At 39.5% G+C, this 25415-nt stretch overlaps 1 protein-coding gene across 3 annotated transcripts in view; it reads right to left on the reverse strand.

Annotated features, from left to right (window-relative positions):
* LOC148034632 (splicing factor U2af large subunit A-like) overlaps window positions 1-25415 on the reverse strand; it is a 68548-nt gene that overhangs the window by 9287 nt on the left and 33846 nt on the right. For all 3 annotated transcript variants that reach the window (XR_015691097.1, XM_087679558.1, XM_087679559.1), the window contains one exon: window positions 3416-3475. Coding sequence is in view for 2 of the 3 variants with exons in the window: in XM_087679558.1 (XP_087535684.1) it covers window positions 3416-3475 (60 nt within the window). In the remaining variant the exon portion in view is untranslated. The remainder of the gene's footprint in view (window positions 1-3415; window positions 3476-25415) is intronic.

Below are 25415 nucleotides of genomic sequence, written 5' to 3' on the forward strand. Positions count from 1 at the left end.
AAGATGGTGGAGGTAAGAGTGTTTGATAAGAGTAAGGAGGGGAAGAGATGGGTAGGCAAAAGTAGGCTGTGAGTGTCCAATGAGTGCCGATTAATGCGGAGGCACTGAAACATGAATGTTTCCATAAGGTCTCAGTTTAGGTGGAGGCACTAGGACGCAGTAGCCTTGTCCAAAGTAAGGCTGGGACACAGCATTATGACCAAAAGATCCACTAGGCAATGCCATGGAGACAAACTGTGGAGGCGACTGATCCACACTCGGGAGAGACAGAGTGGGATACCCAGGCTGCAATGATCCCGAAAGTGTGTATGAGATAGGTGAAGCGCCACCCGGCTGAGAGAAGGATGAGGTCCTAAAGAATGTACCTATGTTTTCAATAACCCCCGAAGTGATATGCGGTGCGATATGAGATATCTGAAATGGAAATGTAAATGGTGTAAATGGAAGTGGTGAGACAGCGGAAGAATGTGGTGGGATGGATAGATTTTGAAAGTGAGATATATGAGGTGCAGATTCTTTTTTTTCATTTTTATCATTTAAAGCCGGAAAATGAAACTGTAAAGATGATGATACACCATGTAATGAAGCAAAAGGAAAACCAAATTCATTCTAATTATGTGAAGTAGAAGACCGAAAAGAAGGAAGCACAGAAGAAGAGTTACCTGGCTTTTTCTTATAATCTCCGCAACGTATGTTAACATACAAGAATTGGTCTTGTAGAGGACTTTTTCCGTAGTCAACAAACTGGACTCTTTCTTCCACATGATCTCTACCACTATATTACAAAACAAAAGATGTAAAAGAACAAGACACAAAAGACGAATCAAAAGTATCTTGCACCAGAGAGGACGGAAGAGTCTGAAAAAATGAAACATTCTCCGGATCTTGCTCTCCAAGAGGGGGGCCTATCCTTGATGAAGGTCTCGATAGCCTTGCAACATCATCAGACTTACGCACAACATCTGAAGAGTAAAATCCATGCATACCTTCATTTAGAAGCTTTTCTTGAATGACAATCTTTCGGTCGAGCTCCTCAATCTTCTTTTGTCGATAGGCTATGATTAGTTTATATTCCTTAGAGGTCAGCTTGCCTATCTTTTCTTCCATGTACTCAGATGTTTCTCCCACCATGTCGGAACTTTCTGGAGCAAGCTGATCGACCCACTCTCGCTCGGTTCTCGGCATAGGCTGATATGGAGACTGAATCAGTGTTGATGTGTCTGAAGTCATTTGAACCTACTGTTATTTTTGCTTCTTACAAAGAGCTTTCAGATCAAAGACCTAGGTTTCTCAGAGAGTACTAGGCTCTGATACCATGTGAAGAAAAAATACCCTAACACAGAAACATAAACAGAAACCGTACGACAAAGCACAAACTAATAAAAAGAACACACTTAGGGTTAGGGTTAAAGTAACTCACAGACAATGAACACAGTGAATAAATGAAATGATATAACTACTAATAATACGATACTCATGCAGCAAACACACTATGCAATGAATGAATACTGAACCTCGAACTCCTGTATCTCTAGGATTAGGGCAAGTGTAATGAGCTGGAGAGTGTGTCGTACTTCGAACGGATTCCGAATCACAGCAAGGCAGCCTCCAGATGTCAAACACCAACAAACGCAGCAGTAAGAAGATGGATCAAATGCAGACGGCAGTGAGGAGAAAGAAAGACTAAAAACGGAGCCTGCAGGAGAAAGAAAGACTGAAAACGCAGACAGGACAGCCTGCAAGAGAGAGAAAGACTAAAAAACGAAGCTTTCAGGAGAGAGAAAGACTGAAAACGCAGATAGGACAGCCTGTAGTAGAAGAGAGAAAGACTAAAAATGCAAGCAAGACAGTCTACAAGAGAGAGAAAGACTGCAACGACTGTAGATAGGAGAGAGAAAACTGTCAGGTGACAGCTGGAGCCTGCATACGCAGCAGTTTGCTGGCGTGACGGGCTATACGACAGCAGTGCAGATGAATAGCAGTCAACCGCCAGGCAAAAACAGCAGCAATCAACGTGTGGAGGGCTGGAAACAAGTGCCAGACTGTAGGGAACAGTGATGGACAGCAAGGGCCGAGATGTCCTTCATGACCAGGGTGTGGGTAGCAAGTTGGTAACATCAGAAACCTGCAAAAACAAGATTGTAAAAGAGTGGAGGGTTGGCTGACAATTTATAGAAAATTAGGGTTCTAGATCCTCTCCCACTTAACTTTCTCGATCCACTCCCCGTTTTAGGGTTTTGGTTAAAATAAGCCTAAAATAAGCATGTTTTGGGGCTGTTTGAGTGGCTAAGTGCATTTCTTAGCACAACATGTTGGTCAACATAGGACTATTAGTTAGGACAAAACTCCACGATTGTTGGACAATTAAGGCTGAGGCCTCATTTGACAATTTGGATTGGTCTAAGATTGAGATTGGGGAAAATTCCTCATTGATTGCAGTATGGCAACAATGAGAGACCATGGATGCATTTTTCAATGTCATGTTGGTCAGCATACGAGTGATTGCAACTCTATATGGTTGAAGACACACTAGTTTGAGTATGTTATCAAGACAGATTTAAAGCTCATTAGGCAAGGTTGATGAGACCAACTAAGGACAAAGCAATTGGAGTGAATCTAGTCCATTCAAAAGCCGAGCACATGAGGAATCATTAGCAAAGAGAGTGCTGGTTTGTGACAGCCATGTCAATTGCACGAGTGGACGACAAATGATTCATGTAAAGGCTCAACTTAAATATTAAAGAAATACCTAAAGGGGCGCTCACGTTTGAGGGCCAATTTAGTGTCATCCACTGTGCAAGAGTACTCTAGCTCTCAGGTTCTTTGTCTCAATTATTTCCTTTGCTAAATTAAGTAGTGTCCTGTGCTGTAAGTTTACGTTCACTACCCTACAGACCAGATCTATAGGTCAGTTTCACCTCATGCCACCACCCCCCAAAATAACCTCGGGCTGCTCCCTCCCCCAACACCATATACAATGCTGCATGTGTTGCATATTCCACTGCATAAGAGATGCATATAAGCGTTGTTAATGCCACAAGAACATGTGAGAATAAAAGCGAGTGCCTCACAAAGAGCCGATAAATTGGAAGTGAAGTTTGACAATCCAATGGGATGCATGTAAGTGCTTTTAATGCCACGAGAATATGTGAGGACAAAAACAAGTGCCTCTCACAAAGAAACGGTAAATTAGAAGTAGCAATCCAATGTTTCTGAAGCATGTCTTCTGCTATAGAAAAACGAAGTATCTTGTGCTCACATAACATAGAAGAGATCAAGATCTAAAAATGCCCCCACTCAAAGAAACAAGTAGCAGCAATACTTGAACAGTTGCAGAGAATGAGAATTATCAAATCCCTTGCAATATGACAGTTGCACAATTTAAATAATGAAGATTATACGAGGGTTAAAACACCTGTTCATTTGCTAAAGGAGGTAGGCCACCCACATAAACCCGTCGTGCATGCCTTGTTGCCTGCAGGTAACAAGCAATCGAGAAATCTAGAATCATTAAAATACATCACAAAGAAGAAGACTGTTAACTAGAAGGGCACATTAACATATTTGACCGTACTTGTTAGTTGATGTGGCAGCTTGGCAATCATTATGAAAGCATGGAAATGCACAAAAGCATACTTGTGAAAATGGATCATTATGAAGATAGCACCTACAACCTGGATTCAACACCATACAGGCACCAGCATGCTTATCAAACCCAAACAAAAACAAACAAACATTAAAAAGGTATGCAAGCACACTTAGTTATATCAGAAAGGTATACAAGCAAATATCAAGAAGGTATGCAAGCACACTGTAGTCATAGTCATATAAAAAGAGTTTAAACTACGGTTTCTTTCTGAATGAAAACACACACACACACACACACCCACCATTAGATTTGGCATCAAGCACCCATGTTATATTTGCAAAGGACAAACATGCACAACCAGGCTTATCGCAGATAGTGGCAAAATTAAAGTCAGACTAGGCAATGCACTTAAACTAAGATAAAATTTTGCATCGAGGCCTATTTTTTGAAAATAAAAGCCATGAACATATTAGATCAACAGAAATAGAGAGAGCATTGAAATTTGTCTTACCCGCCCTCATTATGGGAGATGAGGCAAGAACAAAAGAGAGAAGGAAGGGAGAGTTTTGGTCTTTTGGGGGTTTGTTTGGGCAGGTGTGGGGCACAACGCACGATGATATTCAATCACAAAGGAAAGCCAATGTACTAAGAATCAATGAATGAATGAACAAAAAATGTTCAAAAGACCACAGTAAATAATGCCACATTTAATGTACTAGGGTTGCACAAAATGTCTTTTCATAGATAAACCCAACCCTAAATAGCTTAAACGTCAGCAAACCCAAACTTAGAGACCACAGCAAATAATGCCACATTTAATGTACTAGGGTTGCACAAAATGTCTCTTCACAGATAAACCCAACCCCAAACAGCTTAAACATCATCAAACCCAAACTTAGTGACACGTGAGTCCTAGACAACTAGGGGTAACAAATGTTGTAAGTGACAAATTAGACACTAATGAGGCCGAAACATGGAATAACCGGCATCAAGTGAAGCCAATGAGATGGCCTACAAAATCCCCCTCATGGTATTGGCAAACCAACCCAAGAAAGATGTCAAAATTCTAGACTAATAGAAAATACATAAGGGCATGGATGCACAAATTCATCCAAGTAGACATAACAACCTATAACAGTACAAAGTATGGAAGATCATGGAACAAATGGTATCAAATCCATAGCTTGTCGAAAAGGCTAGAGCTTTGGTCAAGGAAGACCTTTGTGAAGAGATTTACCAACTTGTCTTCAGTGAGTATGTAAGACAACGGTATATCCCCAACTCATATTTGCTCACAAATATAATGGTAATGAGCTTCCATATGCTTTATGTGAGCATGGAACACTCGGTTCCGCACACTGGTCAAAGCATTGTGGCTATCAAAGTAGCGGTGTGTCTAAGCCATTTCGTGCAATGGAGACGAAAAATAGCTTTGTGGAGCCAAACACACTCTAGTGTGGCTGTGAATGTTGCTCTGTACTCACCCTCACAATTGGAAGTAGCAACAATAGTTTGTTTCTTGTTGAACCAAGAAACAAGAGATGTACCCAAGAAGAAGCATATGCCACTATGAAAGACACAAGAGTATCTAGACATCCATCCCAATTATTATATCTGAATATATGTGCAAGAAAGTGAAGAATCAACCTTGTAGAAAAGGCCTAGATCCTAGATGTCTTTCAGATATAGAAAGACACACTTCATTGGCTGCCAATGAAGTATTTAAGGTTTGTGCATGAACATGCTCAAGTGGGAGATAACAGATAGAAGATCTCGCCTAGTGTGACATAAACAAATCATGCATTCAACAGCCTATTGATATAAAGTAATATCAAAGGATCCACTACCATCATTAGAACAAAATCTCAAACCAAGCTCCCAAATAGAGAATCGTTGATCGTATGTAGAGAGTAACCTTTGTAAGGGCAATTCTAGAAGTCAACATGCAATAGGTAAGAAGGGATAAAAGCATACCAAGCCCAGTTTTTCACTCAAAGCAATGAAATTATGTAATTTGAGGCAAAAGCCCCAATTCTTTGACTAATTGAAGATGAAATTGCAAAAATTATGAAGGATTTTTAACTAGAGTGTTGCCTAAGGTCATAGCAAATGTCAAATTGTGACTTAAATATGATGAATTCAAGAGAGAGAAGCAAAAGCCCCAAGTGCAAGGAAATTGAAGAGAAATTTGAAGATGTTTTGTGAAAATTTTTCCCAAACTATGCTCTATGTCGCACACCTCAATTCAGATAAATTTGGCAAAATTGACAAAGCCCCAAATTTTCCGACAAAATTGGAGAGAAATCAAAGGCCTACAACAAAAGCCCCAAATTTGACAATAATCGATGGTGAACTTCCACAATTTGATTATGATTTTCTTGAAATTGATTAAAAGCACCAATTTTTTTATGACTTGGGTCCAAAATTGAGAGATTTTGAAAAACCCCATTCTTGTCCCAAATTGTGCTTGGGTGGGGCAAGCATGAGAATAGGGGCTTATAGAAGCCAAAGGATGGAATTGTGACAAGTTTGCAGGCAGTGATCCATGCAACAAGTAACGCTTTCAAGTAGCAACACATTGATTCACCTACAACCAAGCAATAATGCGGTTATTGGTAAAGCAATTGGTAAGTCAACGAGTCCAAGCCTCCAAGATAGCAAGACTCATGACAAGGCGGAACCGGTTCCTAGCAAATCTCCTCACAAGAAGCAAGTGGGGGGTGGCATAGAGGGGCCTCATAGGAGGCAATCAACGAAGTAAACACTTGTTGTGAGGGTGATGCTTAGGACTACAAGTCAGCATTGTAGTAGCAACAAACCAACTCAATGAAGGCAGCACTTGAGATGGCAATGGCTGAATGGCTCTTTATTGAGGTGGTTGAAGCTTGAAAAGTGAGGGTGATCCCAACTTCTCCCTAGAGTTGAAGTCTTCTGAGCAGTGCACTCAACAATAACAATGGCGAAGCTTGTTGCCCGAGATGGGAGCCAGAGGTGAAGGACTAGATGCCGAGGTGTGAAAGAATAGACTGAGTGGCAGTGACAATGCAACATGATGACGTGCAACCATCGAGAACCACTAGTCAAAGCCACGAAAGCCAATAGCGATGGCAATGTTTTCAAGGAAGACAGTTGTTTGAGATGTGGCATTCAATGGTGATGGTGCATTGGAGATGGTCGTGAGTGATGGCTATGGTGGAAGCCACTATGATACCATTGTAGGACCAGGTATGAAGTAAGTGTGTGATAATCGAGAGAGAGAGAGAGAGAGAGAATCAATGCACGATGATACTTGATCATGAATGAAAGACAATGTACTAATCAAGGAAATAAAAGTACAATGCTCAAAAGATCACAATGAATCATTCACTTAATGTGCTAGGGTTGCAAATGACAATTCAAACACATTGCTAAGCATGAAACCTGAAATAAAGGATATCAAAGTGAAGCCAATGAGATGGGCTACGCAAAATAGCCTATGAGACAAAGGTACTAATACATCCAAAACTCAAGGAAAACTACATGTCCCAAGTAGGAAATGAAAACTATGAACTAGAAGAGAAAACTAACTACATCTTGGGATCAAAGCAAAACAATGGCCCCATGCAAAGGCTAGGATGGAAATCATACAAGTGTGAGACTAGAGCACTATCATTAAGAAAGCATCTAAGCTGCATCCCCATATCTCTTAGATGGGTATGTCCAATATAGATAGATCAAAGTGTCAAGATGGTGTTGCATGGTGTTTGAGCTTCATTTGATTATGTCTCGCATGGACAAGTCCAACATAGACACACTCGAGTCCATGGTAACTTACAGTCGGTTCTTGCATAACTCAAGGAGCAATATAGATAAAATTAGAGTCTCACAAAAATGGATTGTATGAGCCTACCACTAGGCTTGATTATAAAGAGTTTGAACTTTCGGCTATGTCTCGAGTAGATAGTCTTTCCTCAACTAAGAGGTGATTAGTCTCATCAACAAAGTGCTCCAAATGAGATGCACCTTGTGAAGGAGTATGAGACCAGGCCTTGGGGAGTGATCCCTACAAGAAAGGTTAGTAGAAGGAGCTTTGTCCTCCAAATCAATACCATAATGCCTCCTTAAGGCCTCCATTAAAGAGTAGCTGGAGAAAGCATCACAAAATCCGAAGATGGAGTCATTTGAGCCCATGTGAATCAAATACATGTCGTTCATGTATCTTGAGAGAGCCTTGCTAAAATATTCGATGCTTTCCCACATTCTTTCTGAGCACCTTGCTGGAATATTTGGTGCTCTCCTTCATCCTTGAGAGCACCTTGCTAGAATCTTTGATGCTTTCCCTCATCGTTGAGAGCACCTTGCTAGAATATTCAGTGGTCTCCCATGGCTAGAATCAGTAAGTGCAGCAATGTAACCACCTGAATGATGGCAACTTATCACCAGTAGCAATGGGACACTAGACAATAGTTGTAAACCACATAGCAAGAATCGTTGGGGGCTGAACAGCTAGTGGAAGAGGGCTGATAGCTAAAACCTTTAAAACAAGGATGAGTTGAATGGTGGGCAGCAGCCTTTTTATTTATAGATCTTGGAGGTACTTTGTTTGCATGCTACAAGGCTGATTTCATTTTAAAAGAAATCTAAAAATGGAATTGTATCGGCTGTGGCAACAAAAAAAGGAGTCATTTGATGACTACACAAAGAGGTTTTGGTTTCTACTTTCAAAGGTCCAACACCTTAAGAAAATTAGGAGTCACATTCCCAACATTTTCGTATTCACTCTTATCCTTAGTGAAAACCAAGTAAGCTAAAATATGGTTTTCATTACTTTGGAAATAGCAGAAGCAAATATGACATGGACAAATCCCCCCTTAAACTTTACATCCAAAGTAGAAACTTTGCCTCCATGAAAGAGGATCACAATCTTATCATGAGCATCAATCATTGCATGCACATGATGGTACCAAGGCATACCAAACAAGACATCACATCCTTCCAAAAGAGAAATAAAGAACTCTTCGTTGTCCACATAACTCTCAATGTGCAAACAAAGCTTTCCAATGATAGGAGTGAGTGAACAATCAGAAGGCTCCCGACACTCTGTATCTGTATGCTTCTCTGATTATGAGAAGATACAAAGATACAAGGAGCTGGAAGTTGATCCAAAAATTCAAGCTTTGATGGAGAGAAGGGCTAAAGCACGAGCTAAAACAAAGGTCTTTGAAGATTTCATTACCAATAAGGCTCTTGAGACAAATGGTATTACGACTGCGAAGGCCTACCTCAACATGAAAGGTATCAATGTTATTAATGCAGCTAAGTCTACAAAAGGTAACATATCACCTATCATTCAAGGATCCACCCAAGTGGTGACTTCAAAGTCTCATCATACACAAGCTGCCTTCTCGTCCCAAGAATCCCTCCATGGAGAAGCACACGGAGAAAGTCAAAGAACCAGCTATTTCCATGGTAGTTGAATCTCCAAATATGCTTTCAGCAAAGGACAACAATGCTAAAAGAGACTTCAAGCCTGTAGAGAAGAGTGTCAAGTTTGACATTTTCTATGGTAAGAGAGATTCTCAAAAAGCTGTGTCTTTTACTAGACAATTTGATGCTGCTTTTGGTGGTGAAGATTATACAGAAAAATCAAAAATTAAAATGGTTAAAATGCATCTAAAGAATGCCGCTTTGAATTGGTGGCTCAAAGTTGTTCAAAAGAAAAAAGAACCCAAGTCTTAGAAAGAGTTCAAGGAGATGTTCAACAAGAAGTTTTTGCCTTCATCCTTTGAATCTAATGTGCAACAAGAATGGGATGAGCTAAAGCAAAGCCATGGAGACTATGTTGAAATATATATCAACAGGTTTCCAGTCGTTTCTCTTAAGTTTACATCTCTTAATGAAATTTCTTTCAATATGGAGATGAGAAAGTTTATCTGTCATGAGGACATGCATGTTTATCTGTCATGGGGCATGTATTTTTGAAACCTCACTTAACATGTGGATTAATTTTTAATCACATGGTTAAGTAAATGTTTCACATGTGAGGTGTAACTAGATTAGAGTAAATTTATGAGCCTAGGACCTGAGGAAATCATGTGATATCAAAGGCAAAAGTTGCTATAAGTTATGTTGCACAAGTACTTGGTGGTATCTGGTGCCAGTTGTTGACCTAGGTCATTGATTCAGCCATAAGTGTCAGTTGATGACACTAGAGAAGTAGTGTTTAATGATACCTAATGCCAATATGATGGTCGAAGATGGCACAGAGACACTTAGTAATGAAAATTACCTAGCCAATTTAATTATTAGCCAGTCATACTATTTTTTTGGGCATCGAAATAATTATTATATTTATTTTTAATATTTAAAGACTAAAAATTAATATTTAATTATGGATAATATTGAAACAAACATTTAAAAAGCCTCCACTTGTAAAAAATGCCCGTGCAAGATTGAAAAACGTCTTTAGAGGTTGAAGAGACAAAGACATTTTAGTGCATTCAGCTTACAAGAGAAAGGGAGGAAATGTTGTTGGTCTGATTTGCAGCCATTGGAGGATCTTCTGAGAGGCAACCAGGGGTAGAAAAAGACCAATCAACAGTAAGTGACAACATCTATAGGCTATTGAGACAGGGCAGTAATAGTAAATGAGTGATTTTATTTGGGGCATTTTCCATCTCTATCAAAGCAGATGAAGGCCAATTGACTGCATGAATCAAGGACCGAATCAGATTGAAGACTTGCTAGTCATTTTGAACAACAAGGGGAGTTGAAATACCGAACGGGATTGAAATAGTCCCATTGTATATCAATTATTTCTTTAATTAAGTTAAAGAAATATCGAAAGGGGCGCCATTTTTGGGACCAACAGAGTATCTATTGTCCAAGATTGTAAGTTAATTTGCATTGCTCAATTTTGTAATAAATATTAATGTTGTCACTAAGTTGTAATCAAGGAATTACCACCCATCCACAAAAGGAAGGCTCGTTTCATTATCCATGGATTACATTCGACGGGATGGCAAGCTGTCAAGATGACGAAGCCTAATACTTTGGAAACAACCCAAGATGCAGCCTTAGAAACGGAAGGACTGCATATGCCATGGATGCTTGGTAAAGCCTCAAAAGAAGAACCACAAAGGAAGAAGATCAAGATGTTTAGCCAAAAGAAAACAGATATACAAGAACTAAACCAAAACTAAACTAGTGGGACCTAGGGAAACTCCTAATTATCTCTAAAACTCGGGTGACAGAATGTTTTGAAGAAAAATCGGTATTGTTAACGTTGTAAAAAGGCTAGTCATTTTAACAATGAGTATAGATCAATGGCAAGAGACACATCACTAAAAGCTAAGACTCAAACCCCTGCCCCTCACTTTACCTGACGAGTTACCACTAGAGAGGCCAGAAGATCATTACATTGATCTCATTCCTAGAAGCTCACCTCCAAATAAGTCACCCTATTCTGTGAGTCCAACACAACTAGAGGAGATCATGAAGCAAGTGAATAAGCTCTTGGAGAATAATCTAATAAGACCCAGTTCCTCACCTTTTTGCTCTCCAATCCTCTTAGTACAAAAAAAAGATAAATCTTAGTATATGTGTGTGGACTACATGGCCCTTAACAAAATTAACAAAATTACAATTTGAAATAGATTTTCTCTTCCAAGAATTGATGATATCTTGGATAGATTGGATGGATCCAAAGTATTCAGTCAAATTAACTTGAAGAGTCGCCACCATCAAATAAGGATTGCTCCTTAAGATATTCATAAAATAGCATTCATGACAACTTTTGGTTTGTGTCAGTTTCTTGTGCTACCATTTGGTCTCACCAATGCTCGTGCAACCTTTAATAGAATGATGGAAAGAATCTTTAGTGCACATCGGAAGTTTACTGGCACTTTCTTTGATGATATATTGGTTTATTCAAAAGATGAAGAAGAGCATGAGCAACACTTGAAAATAATATTTTAAGAACTCCGCAAACACAAACTTTATGTCAATGGTAAAAAGAGTGAATTTTTCCTAGAAGAGATTCACTATTTGGGTCATATTGTATACAAAGATGGAATTTAGATAGATCCAAAAAAAATCAAGGCTATTGTAGAATGACTAGAATTGAGTAGAGTTCATAAAGTTCGAAGTTTCTTGAGATTATGCTCTTATTACAGGAGATTCATTAAATGGTTTGTAGTGGTTGTTGGACCATTACATGATTTAACCAAGAAAGCAATGACATTCCGATTGACCAAACTAGAAAAGGAAGCTTTTGAAGCTCTAAAGTTATATATCAACAAAAAAGTTGTTTTGATTATATCAAATTTGTCGAAACATTTCTTTTTAAAGTATACCAAATTTATCGAAACCTTCTTTTTGGAATGTGATGCTTCAAGAGACTGCATTGGTACAATCTTAAACCAGGAAGGACATGCAGTTGCTTATACAAGTAGAAGGTTGCAAAATGCAAAAACAAATACTACTACCTATAAAAATGAGTTAATGGCCATCATTCAAGCTTTAAAAGATTGGAAACACTATCTTTTAAGTAGAGAATTTCTCATCGAGACAAACCATGACAGTCTGAAACATTTTCTCAACCAACCAAAGATTTCTAAAAAGCATATTGGATGGGCCAATTATTTAGCTTAATTTAACTTTCAAATATTGCATATTCCTAAGAAACAAAACAAGGTAGTTGATACCCTATCAAGAAGACCTTAGATTCATGCAGTATCCATGATTCATCATACAAATTTCACTAGTATGAGAGATATGTATGTTTCTAATGAAGATTTTAAAATCATATGGGAAAATTTACAACTTGGTAAAAGAGTAAACTCTTATATTATTAAAGATGGGTTTCTTATGATGGATAATAAGTTATGTGTTACTAAAGATTTCAAGCCTAAAGTAATGAAAGAATACCATGTGGCACCTTACATGGCTCATCATGGTATTTTGGCCACAAACAAGGCACTTGAAATGTATTTCTTTTCGCAAAGTCTTCGACGAAACATTGAGTAACTTATCAAAGAATGTCTTGTATACCAAAAGATTTAAGTTTGATCACCAAAATCCTACAGGGCTTTTGCAATCGTTACCAATTCTGAGTCAGCCTTGGGAAAGCATTAGTATGGATTTTATTTTTGACTTACCAAAATCAGCAAATGGCAATGGTGGCATATAGACTATTATTGATAGGTCTAATAAACATGCTTATTTTATTTTAATCAATAAGACTATTAAGTCTCAACATATAGCTAGAATATTTATAATTTATTCAACAAATCTTTAAGTATCAAGGGTTACCACAATCTATTGTGGGTGATAGAGATCCGCAAACCACTAGTCTCTTTTGGTGACCTCTTTTTGAAAATTTGGCTACAAAGCTTACCTTTTCTTTTTCTTATTATCCTCAAACAGATGGTCAAAGTGAGATATCCAATCTCACAATATTAGATATGCTAAAGTGCTATTACCATGAAGCCAACTAATAATGGAAAAAGTATTTGCCTTTGGTAAAATATGCCTATAGCAACACATTTCATACTTCTACAAGTAAAGAACCATTTGAGATCATATATGGGAAACTACTCTTATTACCTATTCTCAACACCAAGGAGAAGATATTTCATGCTGATGAGTTTGTATATGATATGGATACAGCTTTCGCTCAAGTTAACAAGCTATCTAAAGATCTCAAGAAAAACAAAAAAAAGCAATAGATAAGCATCGAAGGCAATTGATTTTACAGGAAGGAGATTAGATATGGCTGAAATTTGACAAAGCTCATCTAAGAAGCTCTAACAAGCCTTCATCCCAAGTCACTAAGCTTGCAGTTAGAAATTATGAACCATTTCAAGTCACTAAAAAGATTAATGATGTTTATTACAAATTATAACTTCCACAGCATTGAAGAATTCAAGATTCTTTTCATATCCATTTTTTAAAGTCTTATGAAGATCCTCCACCAATGAAACCTATAATAGAGGATCCATCTAAAGTAGATAGACAGGAGGAGATAGTTCAACCAAAGCAAATAGTCTTTCATATGATAAAAAAACAAGCAAGAAACATTTTTAGAAAAATTATTTTTTAAATTTAAAATTTACTCTTATTTAGATTCTAAATGAAAATCAAAAGAGTATTTTATAGACTATCTAGAAATACTTGCGTTGTTATGAAAAAGCTGTAAAATCAAAAATACTTCAAGCAACGCCTTGAGGACAAGACGGATTTCAAGAGGAAGAGATATAACCAACCTTTTATATATCAATTATTACCAAGACATATTGGCTCAATAATTTCAAATTAATTTGATCCTTATATACTTTGAAAGGCGATTTGTATTATTTAAGTGTTTCAAAATATGATTAAATATTCATCTTTCTATTTAAGGGTGGCTCCATTATTCATCTTTCTATTTAAGGGTGGCCCCATGGCTAAAGCGCCCTATAATTATACTTAGGTTGTCATTGACAAGATGTCCAAGAGAAAAAACTTTAGTCAAGTAGTAAGATTAACCAAAAAGCTCAAATGACTAAGACTTTTACACTCAAATAGTCACATTGACTAAAAGTCTATATAATGAGTGGTTTCAAAAAGTAAAACCAAATGCTCATGATCGAATAAACAAACCATCAACTGGTGAACCTAAATAATTAAACTCTCCAAAAGTTAAATTTAGCAACAACTAAAATTTAAGAGGTTACTATTTTTGAAAGTTACTTATATTCATGTCAAAGGCTTCGAAATATCGCAAGGAATAATTTTATTTTCAACAGCTATCTCAAATTCTTAACCATTTGAGAAATTTTTAGAGTAGAAGGTTTGAAAGCTTTATTCTGTGACATGTGGCATCTAGAAGAGGAGATGTGTCATTTTGAAGAGACAAGGCTTATCATTTTCAACAAAGACTTATCGTTTACAGTCTCTACTTTCCACTTTTGAACACCCAAGCCCCACACCTATATATTGTAGGTCTCTCTCTTCACTTTGGACCCACCAACTCAAAGGATGGTATCCCAGTAATAAAAACCATGAAACCAAGATTCCTTCAGTGGATAGATGGTAATTCCTTGATTACAACCTAATTATAGTACTAAGTACTTATTCCAAAACTAAAAATATGAATTTAGCTACTAATCTTTGGGCAATGCACACCCGCTTGGCCCCAAAAGTGGCAACCCTTTCAATATTTCTTTAGCTTTATTGAAGTAGAAGTTGATTTATAATAGGATTCTCCCAACCCCCTTTACAATCCAAGCACCCCTTGCTGTCCAAAGTGACTAGCAAGTCCTCAATCAGATTTATCCCTTGATTCGGGCAATCAATTGGCCTTCACCCACTATGAGAAGAGTGAAAATGCCCCAAATTTTATGGTTGGCTAGTCCTCCATCTGATTTCAGCTAAAATTCAACTTCAACCCTGAATAATTCAAATCTTGGAGTCTTCAATGTTTGGCACACTTCTCGAGACAGTTGCTAAACCCTAATTTTTTATATAAATTAGGGTTACAGCAGAGATTCACTCAAAATATCCATCTCCAATGGCTGGATTATTGTAAAACATGGAGCAAAGCTCGAAAATGACTTGAAAAAGAGAGAGAATGCTATAGAGAGAGAAAATTCAAAGATTTGTCACAAGATTTTATTGAAATTGAGCTATTGACCCAATTTTCCAGCCCCAAATGGATTCGTCAACAACACAAGGGACATCAGAGGCTGTAATCTTCAAGAGAAAGTACATTAACTATGATCACCAACTTTCTCTAGTCAAGAATCTGCACCTATCTTCACTAAAATGATCTCCAATGGCTCAAAATGGCCCCAAAGGCAAGTAGCAATAACTCAACCTCTCTTGCCAACAGCTCCAAAATGCAAAAACAAGATTTCCTTCTCCCTTCAGCCCCAATTCAGCTTTTCCGAACTTGCATAGGTAAGTTTTGCTAACTGACAACCTTCTAAGCTGAATTTCCTGCGTCATGCAACTTGTTTAATTAATTTTCAGAATAAAAATTTTAAAAATTAATTTAATAATTATTTTTGTGCCCAAAAAAATAATCTAACCGACCAGTAATTAAATTGGCTGGGCCATTAACTCATAAGTATCCTTGTGCCATTTTTTACCATCAATTCAGTGTTAAGTACCATTAAATGACACATCTCTAGTGTCATCAACTGACACTTATGGCCAAATAAATGATTTAGGCCAATAACTGGCACTAGATACCACCTAGTATCTACGAGACATAACTAACTGCAATGTTTGCCTTTGACATGCATTGGTTCTCTCACGTCCTAGCTCATTTATTTGCACTAACCTCAATTGCACCTTGCATGTGCAACATTCACTTAAACATGCCATTAAAAATTAATCCACGTGTTACGCAAGGCTTGCAAAAATACATTTCCTCATAACAGTCTTCACTCAATCACCCTCTATCATGTGCTCCATTTCAAGCTATTTGCACAAATAGGGTACACAAGCATCATTGCATACTTAATACAACAAAGCAAGCTTATACCAAGTATCCTTGGGGGTTGTGCAAGACCGAATATGAGGTATAACATGTCCTTTACACGAGACTGCAATCAAAGCATAAGCTTGGGCATCATGCCCATCCCATCTCAACTGATCTACAATGGGAGATGCAACAAAGGCTAAAATGGAAAATCCACAAGTGACGATGGATGAGCTTGATAAACTTGTAGCATTTTGTCTAGCTGCGTCTGCAAGCCTAACCTCTGAACCACATACATAATCCCAAAGTTGCTTAGCAACTAAAACATGCTTCATCATGTATACCCACATGAGATAATTGGTGCCATTCAATTTATCGATGTGCCCAAACATATTGAGCAAATCATTCGGCCTATCATTTCTTGCTATAAATTGCTAGTATTTATGACCAGCTGCTGGGACAGCACAAAATAAAGCAAAGTCCCAAAAACTCACAATTTTTTGTGAAATTGATGATAGCAAAGAAGAATTTGCAACTAAAAAGGCTCCAACCTCTACAAATGTCAATGTAGAAGGTGTAATTGGGCTCAAGGTCGATAAATTTGGACAAATTTCACAAAAGCCAAAATTTCGTTTGCTGAAATTTTGTGAAATTTGGGCTCAAATGTAAAAAGCCCCAATTTTTTTGCATAAAATTGGGCAATTTTAGGTACACAACACAAAATTTTCAAAATTTTAGTAAATTTTGGGATTTCTAAGCAAAAGTCTCAATCTTTTTAGAGAAATTGAGGTTTGTTGCACAAAATCCCAAATTTTGTGCCTCTAAAGGGGCTGCACATAAACAGTGATTTGTGTTATGAGATTGAACCTGATTAAGGTTGTAGGCTAGAAATATTTTAATAATGTTATGTTGAGCACATATTCGCACAATGAAAGGGATCGGACATTAGACTCACCTCCCAACCATAGAGCCAAATAAACTCACCGCCGAGCTTGGAGCTAGTAGCACTCTGATTCACGACCACATCCCAAGGGTTACGTCCCATTACACCAATCCACACCATCCCAATGTACGGGTAAGGCCAACAGGCCATGAGTCCAAGAGTGGTGATCACACAATCAATGTGCACAATAGGGCCTTGAGTGGTTTTACTAAAGCCGACGTACCATTAGTACATTCATACTAAGTCACTTCATGACCACTATGACCAATGGTACTAGCATCCATCCGAATGTCCAAGGGGATAACACTCCCTTTATAAATGATTGTTGTCCTCAACAATATTCTCTAGGACGAAGTGAGGAAAATGACTTCAATGAATGTCCTAACTCCTAAGTAGCCTTGGCCTCCTAGGGGTTTTTCCACTTGACCAAACACTCGGGATAAACAATCCAACAAGATCATTTAGTCCTAAGATCAAGAACCAATTCAAGTTCCAATGGATCATAACGAGCAGTATCCTCAAGCCGCAAGACTTCCTCAATCAAAAATATCAATTCATCTTGTCCCAATCATTTTTTCAAATGACTAATTTGGAACACAAGGTTAACTCCAAAGGTAAATCCAACTCATAGGAAACGCTACTAATTTTTTTGGTAATCTGAAAAGAACCACAATACCTTAAAGACAATTTATAGCACTTATCAGTAGTCATTGAATCGGTCCTTTGAGACTTTAAGATAAACCCACATGCCCTCCTGGAGCTCCGGAGTAGTGCGGTATTGGTTAGTATAAAACGTGGCACAATCTTGGGCCATTTTAATGCTTTTCCTAGCTATCATCAACATCTCTTGTATATCATGCGGAAAGTCAAATATGGACTGAATTTTCACACCCCCCCCCCCCCCCCCCCCCCCCGAGCTTTGTGACAACAATTGGTGGTTTCTGCTTATAACCATACATAAGCATAAGCAAGCTATAACCAATAGCAAAATGCTTAGCAAACTCGATTTGAGAAAGATAATGCTTCAAATCAGATTGTGTACACATACATATGCACACAGTATATTCTCCATGGTTTGATTTGTTTATTCGGTCTATCCATCCATTTCAAGATGTCTCAAGGATGACATGGACAATCAAGTTTCTAAGTTTTGGAAAACCATTTGCCAAAAATGGCCAGTGAACTTAGAATCTCGATCACTAACTATTTCATCGGGCAAACCATAAAGCCTACAAAGATGTTCAACAAGAAGACCAGCCAACTCGTGGCTTTTGACAGTCATCTTTGTGGGAATGAATCAAGTCACTTTTGCCAATTGGTCAACCACAACCCAAGGGTAAGTATCTCATACCACCAACCCATATCATCCCTATATACAGATGAGTCGGCCAACGGGCCACGAGTCCAAAAGTGGTGACTACACAATTAATGTGCACAATAGGGCCTTGAGTCCTATAAATAGATCTTAGTGGCCCTAAACCCGAAGTGCCCTTAGTGCCTTTGCACTAAGTCACTTCATGACCACCATGACCAATGCTACTAGCACCCATCTGGATGTCCAGGGATAAACAAGCATGATGGCAGTCTAGAATAGCAAATGTAGAACAAATGCACAACAAGATAACACAATGAGCTAGGACCTAGCGGGGAGGGGCTGATTGGTGAGACAACACAAGACGATGGTGGGATGAGGCTAAAGGGTGGCAAAACAAAGGGGGAGAGAGAGAGAGAGAGATGTATATCTAGAGTTGTCATGTGTCCCAAATAGAATAATAAAACCATAACCTAGAAGGCTAGGAAACAACAAATAACTGAAACTATTAAACAAAACACTAGAGATCTAATACAATATGAAACTCATATGGAGATCAATATCATCCCAAGACATCTCTCATAGATCTATCCAAGATGGGTAGGCTGAATCATCGAGGTAGGGCTGCTTGATGACATGCCAATATCATTTGGATCTTGTGGTGATGCCTCAAGCAGGAACATGGACCAATGGGCCATGGGCAAAGTGCTTGAAACCGACCTTCCTTCTTGGATAGGGTAGTAAATAACCTAATTAAGCACTTAATTCATAGAAACAGGGAACGCCCGTTCCGGCGCATAGGAACGGATTAACGCGTTCCGGGAGGTACGAGCCCAGGAAACGTTGGCGAAACGTTCCAGCCTGTTCCTTGGCCGTTCCTTGTTTGGAACGGCGGTTCCAGCCCAACCATGTAATTTTTTAATTTTTTAAAAAAAGTCATGTTGACGTTTCGCTCCCGCCTGTCGCCTGTCGCCTGCGTCTGTCCCCTGCGCCTGTCACGTGCGCCTGTCGCGTGCGCTTGTCGCCTGCGTCTATCCCCTACTTCTGTCGCCTGCGTCTGTCCCCTGCTCCTGTCGCGTGCGCTTGGGCCCTATCCCCTGTTCCCTGCACCTGCGCCTGTCCCTTGCGCCTATCCCCTACGCCTGCGCCTGTCCCCTGCGCCTGCCCCACCTGCCCCGCCTGCTCGTGCTCCTCCGCCTGCCCCGTGCACCTGCCCCACCTGCTCCTGCTCCGTGCACCTGCCCCGCCTGCTCCTGCTCCTCCGCCTGCAGGCTGCTCAGCTTTGACTCTCCCACCTACCTCTGAGTCTCCCGCCTACGTCGCGTGCGGCACACGGTACACTTTGGACCTTGGTTGAAATTTTTGCAATTTCATTGAACTTTGACGCATGGATGTTGAAATGTTGGCTGCAAATTTTTGTAATTACTAATTTCATTGAAGTTTACAGTTTACTGATTATTTGTCACTTCTATATAGATGGCAGCATTGACATCTATGGGATCTTCATCATCCTCAGCAGGTACTTCGTCAACAACTGGACGAAGTCGAAGCACTACTTGGTCATGGTGGGATGAGGTAGATGCAGGGGTGCCATTGAGAGGTGGAGGGGCTCGCCCTTGGAAATGCAAACTTTGCCCTTATGCTCGCACTAGTGGGGCTGATAAAGTGAGAGCCCATCTTCTACATGAGGAGGGGAAAGAGGTGCGTTTTTGCACCAATGTATCAATTGAGAAAAGGCAGGAGTTACTTGACCGCATAGCCACTTCTATGGGGAATTCACATGCCAGGAGGATGCCAAATATAGCAGTGGATCCAACAACATGGACTCCAAGGCCAGCAGGGCATGGTGCTTCATGCAGAAGACCACCAGGATTAGTGGCTACGCAGCCTTCTCATGGGCCATCAATGGCAACAGGTCGTCGTGTTAAACAGAGTTCATTGCACACTTCATGGGAACCAAAGAAAAAAGAGGAAACAGATGCAGCAGTGGCACGCTTTTTTTACCATGACCATATTGCATTCAAATCAGCCAGGTCACCTTATTTTTTAAATATGGTGACAAAGATTGCAGAGTATGGACCCACATATAAGCCCCCTTCATCAGAAACTATCAGGACTGCATTGCTTCAAAAGGAGAAAGTGGCCATAGAGATTGCAACAGCAAATATTCGCAATCAATGGGCAAGAAATGGAGTGACATTGATAGCAGATGGATGGAGTGACACACGCCATAGGTCCGTACATGGTGTTGTTGCATATTCTCGTGGAGATGTATACTTCATTGGTAGTCATGATGCTTCAGAGACTGGAAAGAGTGCAGATGTATTGGCATCCGAGTGGTGCGAGGCAATGCAGGCTGTTGGGGCAGAAAATGTATATGCATGGCGCATTGCTTGAATAACTTGTTGAAGGATATTGGAGACTTGCCATGGATTGCATCTCTTGTTGCGAAAGGCAACAAGATTATCACTTTTATATGTAATCATCAGTACTTGCATGCTGAGTTTCGCAAGAGAAGTGACAAAGAACTTCTTAAATACTCGGATACACGATTTGCATATAACTTTCTTATGCTTGGTCGATTGCACTATTGCAAAGGTGCAATTCGGAAGCTATTTGCTAGCGATGAGTATGAAAATTGGACTGGGGCTGCCACTGCTACTGCTGTGTTATGTAATGCATATGTTTCTGATAGAGATTTTTGGGATGAGGTTAATCGCACCAACCAAATGGTTGATCCTATTATGCACATGTTGAGGCTTGCAGATGGCATGGATCCATGCATTGGGAAGATCTATGAAGGTATGGATCGCATGATTGAGAGGTTGGAGAGTTTGGAACCAAATGCAGATAGGTATGAGCAGATCAAGGAGTTATGCATCAGTAGATGGAATGAGTATGACTCTCCTATGCATGCTGCAGCATATGTGCTTGATCCTGAGTTTCAAGGAAAGATACAAGAAAGAGACCTTGAGGTGGTCAAGGCTTGGAACACATTGCTTGCAAGGCTTTATCCCAGCCGTGAAATGCAACGCAAAATTAAAAATCAGCTCTCTGTATATCGGCAAACATTAGGGATGTTTGGTACAGAGGATGCACTAGAGGACAGGATAAATATTGGGGCTGCTTTATGGTGGGAGGACTACGGGGCAGAAGCTCCAGAGCTGCAGAGTTTGGCTATTCGTATTCTTAGCCAAACAATTAGCTCTTCTTGTTTAGAGCAACTATGGAGCTCATTCAATCACATTCACTCAAAGAAGAGAAATCGTCTTGGTACAATGAAGACGAATGACCTAGTTTATGTAAGCTCCAATCTTTGCTTGCTAGCTCGTACATCAGTTGCAAAGGCTGATTCTTTTATATGTTGGGAAAAAGATGACGATGATGATGATGGTGATGATGACGGACAGGATGTTGTTCAACAGGATGAGCATTCAGGCACAGTGGAGCCATCTTCCATGAATCAGAGCACTTAGTAGCTAGCCTTTTGGAACTTTAGAGTATTGACTTGGAAATTGGAGCTCTTGTAACTTGGATCTTTACTATTTAGGCTTTAAAGTTTAGTGCATATTTTGTGTTTTTGCAATGCAAACTTGTTGCCAGTTGGACTTATGCAACATTGTTGATTAGAATGTTGAATTATGAATGCGACAATCCATTGCTAGTTACAATGTTTTGAATCTTTATTATTGTTGAAACTTGATTATTATGTCTCTAGAGTTTAATTTCATGAATTATGGTTGATATGATCTCTCTCTCTCTCTCTCTCTCTCTCTCTCTCTCTCTCTCTCTCTCTCTCTCTCTCTCTCTATATATATATATATATATATATATATATATATCGTTCCCTCCGTTCCCGTTCCCTCACTTTGGACGTTCCCCCCGTTCCTGGTAACTATGACTTAATTACTGCAATTAACAAATTCACGAAGTTGAAATGCACACTATACCATACAACTTGAACATTGGACAACCTATTGGCCCGAAAACTAGTGTCCCTTGCAGTATTTCTTTAACTTTTATTGCAAATGGATAGAGTACAACTGAGATCCTCCGATCTCCTCTGCTAATCCAAGTACCTCTTACTATCAAAACTAACCAACAAGCCTCCAAACCAATTTGCCCCTTGGTTTACTTGGGGATTGGTCTTAACCCTGCTCCTTGAATGAAAAATTCAGCCCCAAATATAATATTGGCTAGTTGGCCCGCCCTTTGAATCTCCTTGAAATTCCTGAATATTAGCTACTGGAATTCAAATACTAGGCCCTCAATTGTGAGCACGCATCCCGAGGCAATTGTCAAAAGCCTGATTTCTCATGTAAATTAGAGTTTACAGTAAAGATTGACTGAAATCTCTTCCTTTGATGGCTCAAATTGCTGAAAAAATCTACGATAACTTGAGAGATGCCTAGGGGATGAGAGAAAATGTCGTAGAGAAAAAAATTCAGAGTTTCATCATGAGAAATACTCAAAAGCTGCTATTTCCCTGCTCAAACAACCATGGAAGCTATCATTTGCAACCTAGGACCACCAAAAAGAGTGCTGCCCCTCCTATATGATGGCATATGAACCAAAAGGACCTTGCGCTATTGTCACCTACTCATGAAGAGCTTCAAATTGTTGTCACATGATGTAAGACTAATCTCTGGTGGATGCAAATCACATCAGCAGTCTTTCCTTGCTCTCTAACAACCTCCTCCTCTCTCACAATGGCTAGAATAGACTCCACCAACCCCTAAAAACGTTTTTTCCACTTGCATGGTCAAATTTTGTAAGTGGCAACCTTCAAATCCCATTTTCCAACATTATCCAACTTATTAAATTAATTTTCAAAATATCAATTCTGAAAATTAATTTGATAATTATTCTAGTGCTCAAAAAAATAATTTCGCTAACCAGTAATTAAATTGGCTAGGCCAATTTGTCTTTCAAATATCTATGAGCAATTATTGGCCCTTAGACGACATTATTTAATAAATTAATACCTAGTCTCTAATGTCACCACTAATATTAGTGGCTAATAAATTGATCTAGGCCAAAATCTCACACCGAGTACCACCTAGTACTTGTCAAACACAACTTATCATAACTTTTACCTTTGACACCCACTAATTCCTTAAGGCCCTTGGCATGTTACCATGAAATAACTACCATGTACATCACATGTGCTAAACAACTTTGTACATTTGAATAATATCTTAATCAAATGTTATCGGCAAGATTAGAGCATCTCGAAATTTCATGTCTCCATGATAGTGCTTTACATCTCTTAGTGGCTCTATCTAGGGTGACTCCCTACAATGGAACCAAGGGCCGGTCTAGGATATGCTCTGAGGTATCACGGCATAGCTGCAACTCTAAAGAAGTCAGTAAAAGTAGGCTATCATTGATCCCCAAGGTACCTCCCTCAAGACTATAAGAGATAATCTTTGTGGCGACATAGCTCCAAAAGGAAGAGTCCAAGGTAGCGCTAACCTAGGAAGTCCATTACCTTTTCTAAGTCCCTCTCAGAACAGATAGTAAAAGCGCCTATCTCAAGCTAGCAAAGCTAGCAAATCCATTGCTAAAGGGAAAGCGGATCTACTCCATAGCAACCGGACTCTATTGTTAAACTAGTATTAAGATGTGCAGAGCTGACCAATAGCACATCATACTCCATGGGACAAGTGTGTATCCATATATCTCAGCTAGATCACAAAACCATTAGGGGATACATATAGAGGATGCTTTCAATAGAAAGCCAACTTCTTCCCCAAGTCCTTGGTAAGCACTAACCAAGTCCTAGTTGTATATAGTTGAATAATGCCCATTCTAATAATCTTGTTGAGCTCCTCTCAACTAAGCTCTAAGAAAGGGAGATCCAAGTTGTACTGTGGAAGTAGTTGTAACCACTCATCTATCTGGGCATACCAACACTCAGTGTTACCCTACAAAGATAGTTGTTTAGATGACTCTAACGCAAGTCTAAAGTATCTATGCCTCAAGAGGCTCCAAAGTCTATGCCTAAAAATCATTGTCTAGAAAAGAGCCTCAACCACAATAAATGGTGCTTCCATCTCTACTCTAACTATCTCATGTGGCACTAAGGATGTACTCCCGATCATCCAAGAGATCATCATCACTAGAGATCTCTCCATTTGCTCCCATCCAGCATACACCTCCCCTCTGTTAGAGTGCAACGATGCGGAAGCATAGGACAAAGACTAAGAGAGAGTGAACACAGAGAGAAGAAAGAGAGAGAAAAGGAGACAGTGTAAACGTAGAAAATCTGCGGTGTAGTATGCTGTATAAGAGTGCAGAAATACACAGGGGGCAGAGGAAATATCTATGTATGTCTCCGACTTGATGACCTCGATCTCCATCAACCCAAGCACAATCTATCTCAGCCAACAGATCTCAAGATCAGAATATGATCACAATGTGCTAAGGGATTGCTATATAAAGCAGAAAAGAAAAGGTCAAAAAAGACCAAGTCGGCTTCATTAAATGCAACCGATTGACATAAATTTGTCCGACTGCTGCAAACTGTGCCACTTGGCACCCTGTCTGACCTGCTGACGTGGCATCCTTTGCGACTGCACTCTGGCCGTACTGCTCTGCCCACGACTGTACAGGGAATGACTCTCTAACACCCCCTCTCGGATCCTGGACAGGGCAAAAGACTGAGGGATCTCGAATGTTGCCGAAGAAGAGCCTGGGGAAGCGCCTTCAAAAACAAATCTGCAAGATTATCCTTCGTCTTGCAGTACTCCACATCAATGGTCCCATCCAGAAGCTTCTCCCGAATGAAATAATACTAGATCTCAATGTGCTTTGTCCGAGCATGGAATACAGAATTCCGCACCAAGGCAATGCAACTCTCGTTGTCACACCGCCTCATGTGCACCATCTTCAAAGACATGCTTAGGCGAGAATCGGAGGTATTTGTTGATGATCTATGTGTCCACTCCAGTTGTAGGGAACACTTAGATAAAATTTACACTGTCTTTGAGTGGTGTAGGCTGTATAATCTCTCCTTGAACCCCTTGAAGTACCACTTATGGGTACAACATGGATGTATCCTAGGGCACACAATATCTAAGAATGGCATTGCCACTGACTTCTTCAAAGTCAAGGTCATTATTAA

Source organism: Lygodium microphyllum, chromosome 6 (assembly GCF_053477565.2).
Source record: "Lygodium microphyllum isolate KBCC chromosome 6, Lygodium_microphyllum_v1.1.10, whole genome shotgun sequence".
NCBI classification, from domain to species: Eukaryota; Viridiplantae; Streptophyta; class Polypodiopsida; order Schizaeales; family Lygodiaceae; genus Lygodium; species Lygodium microphyllum.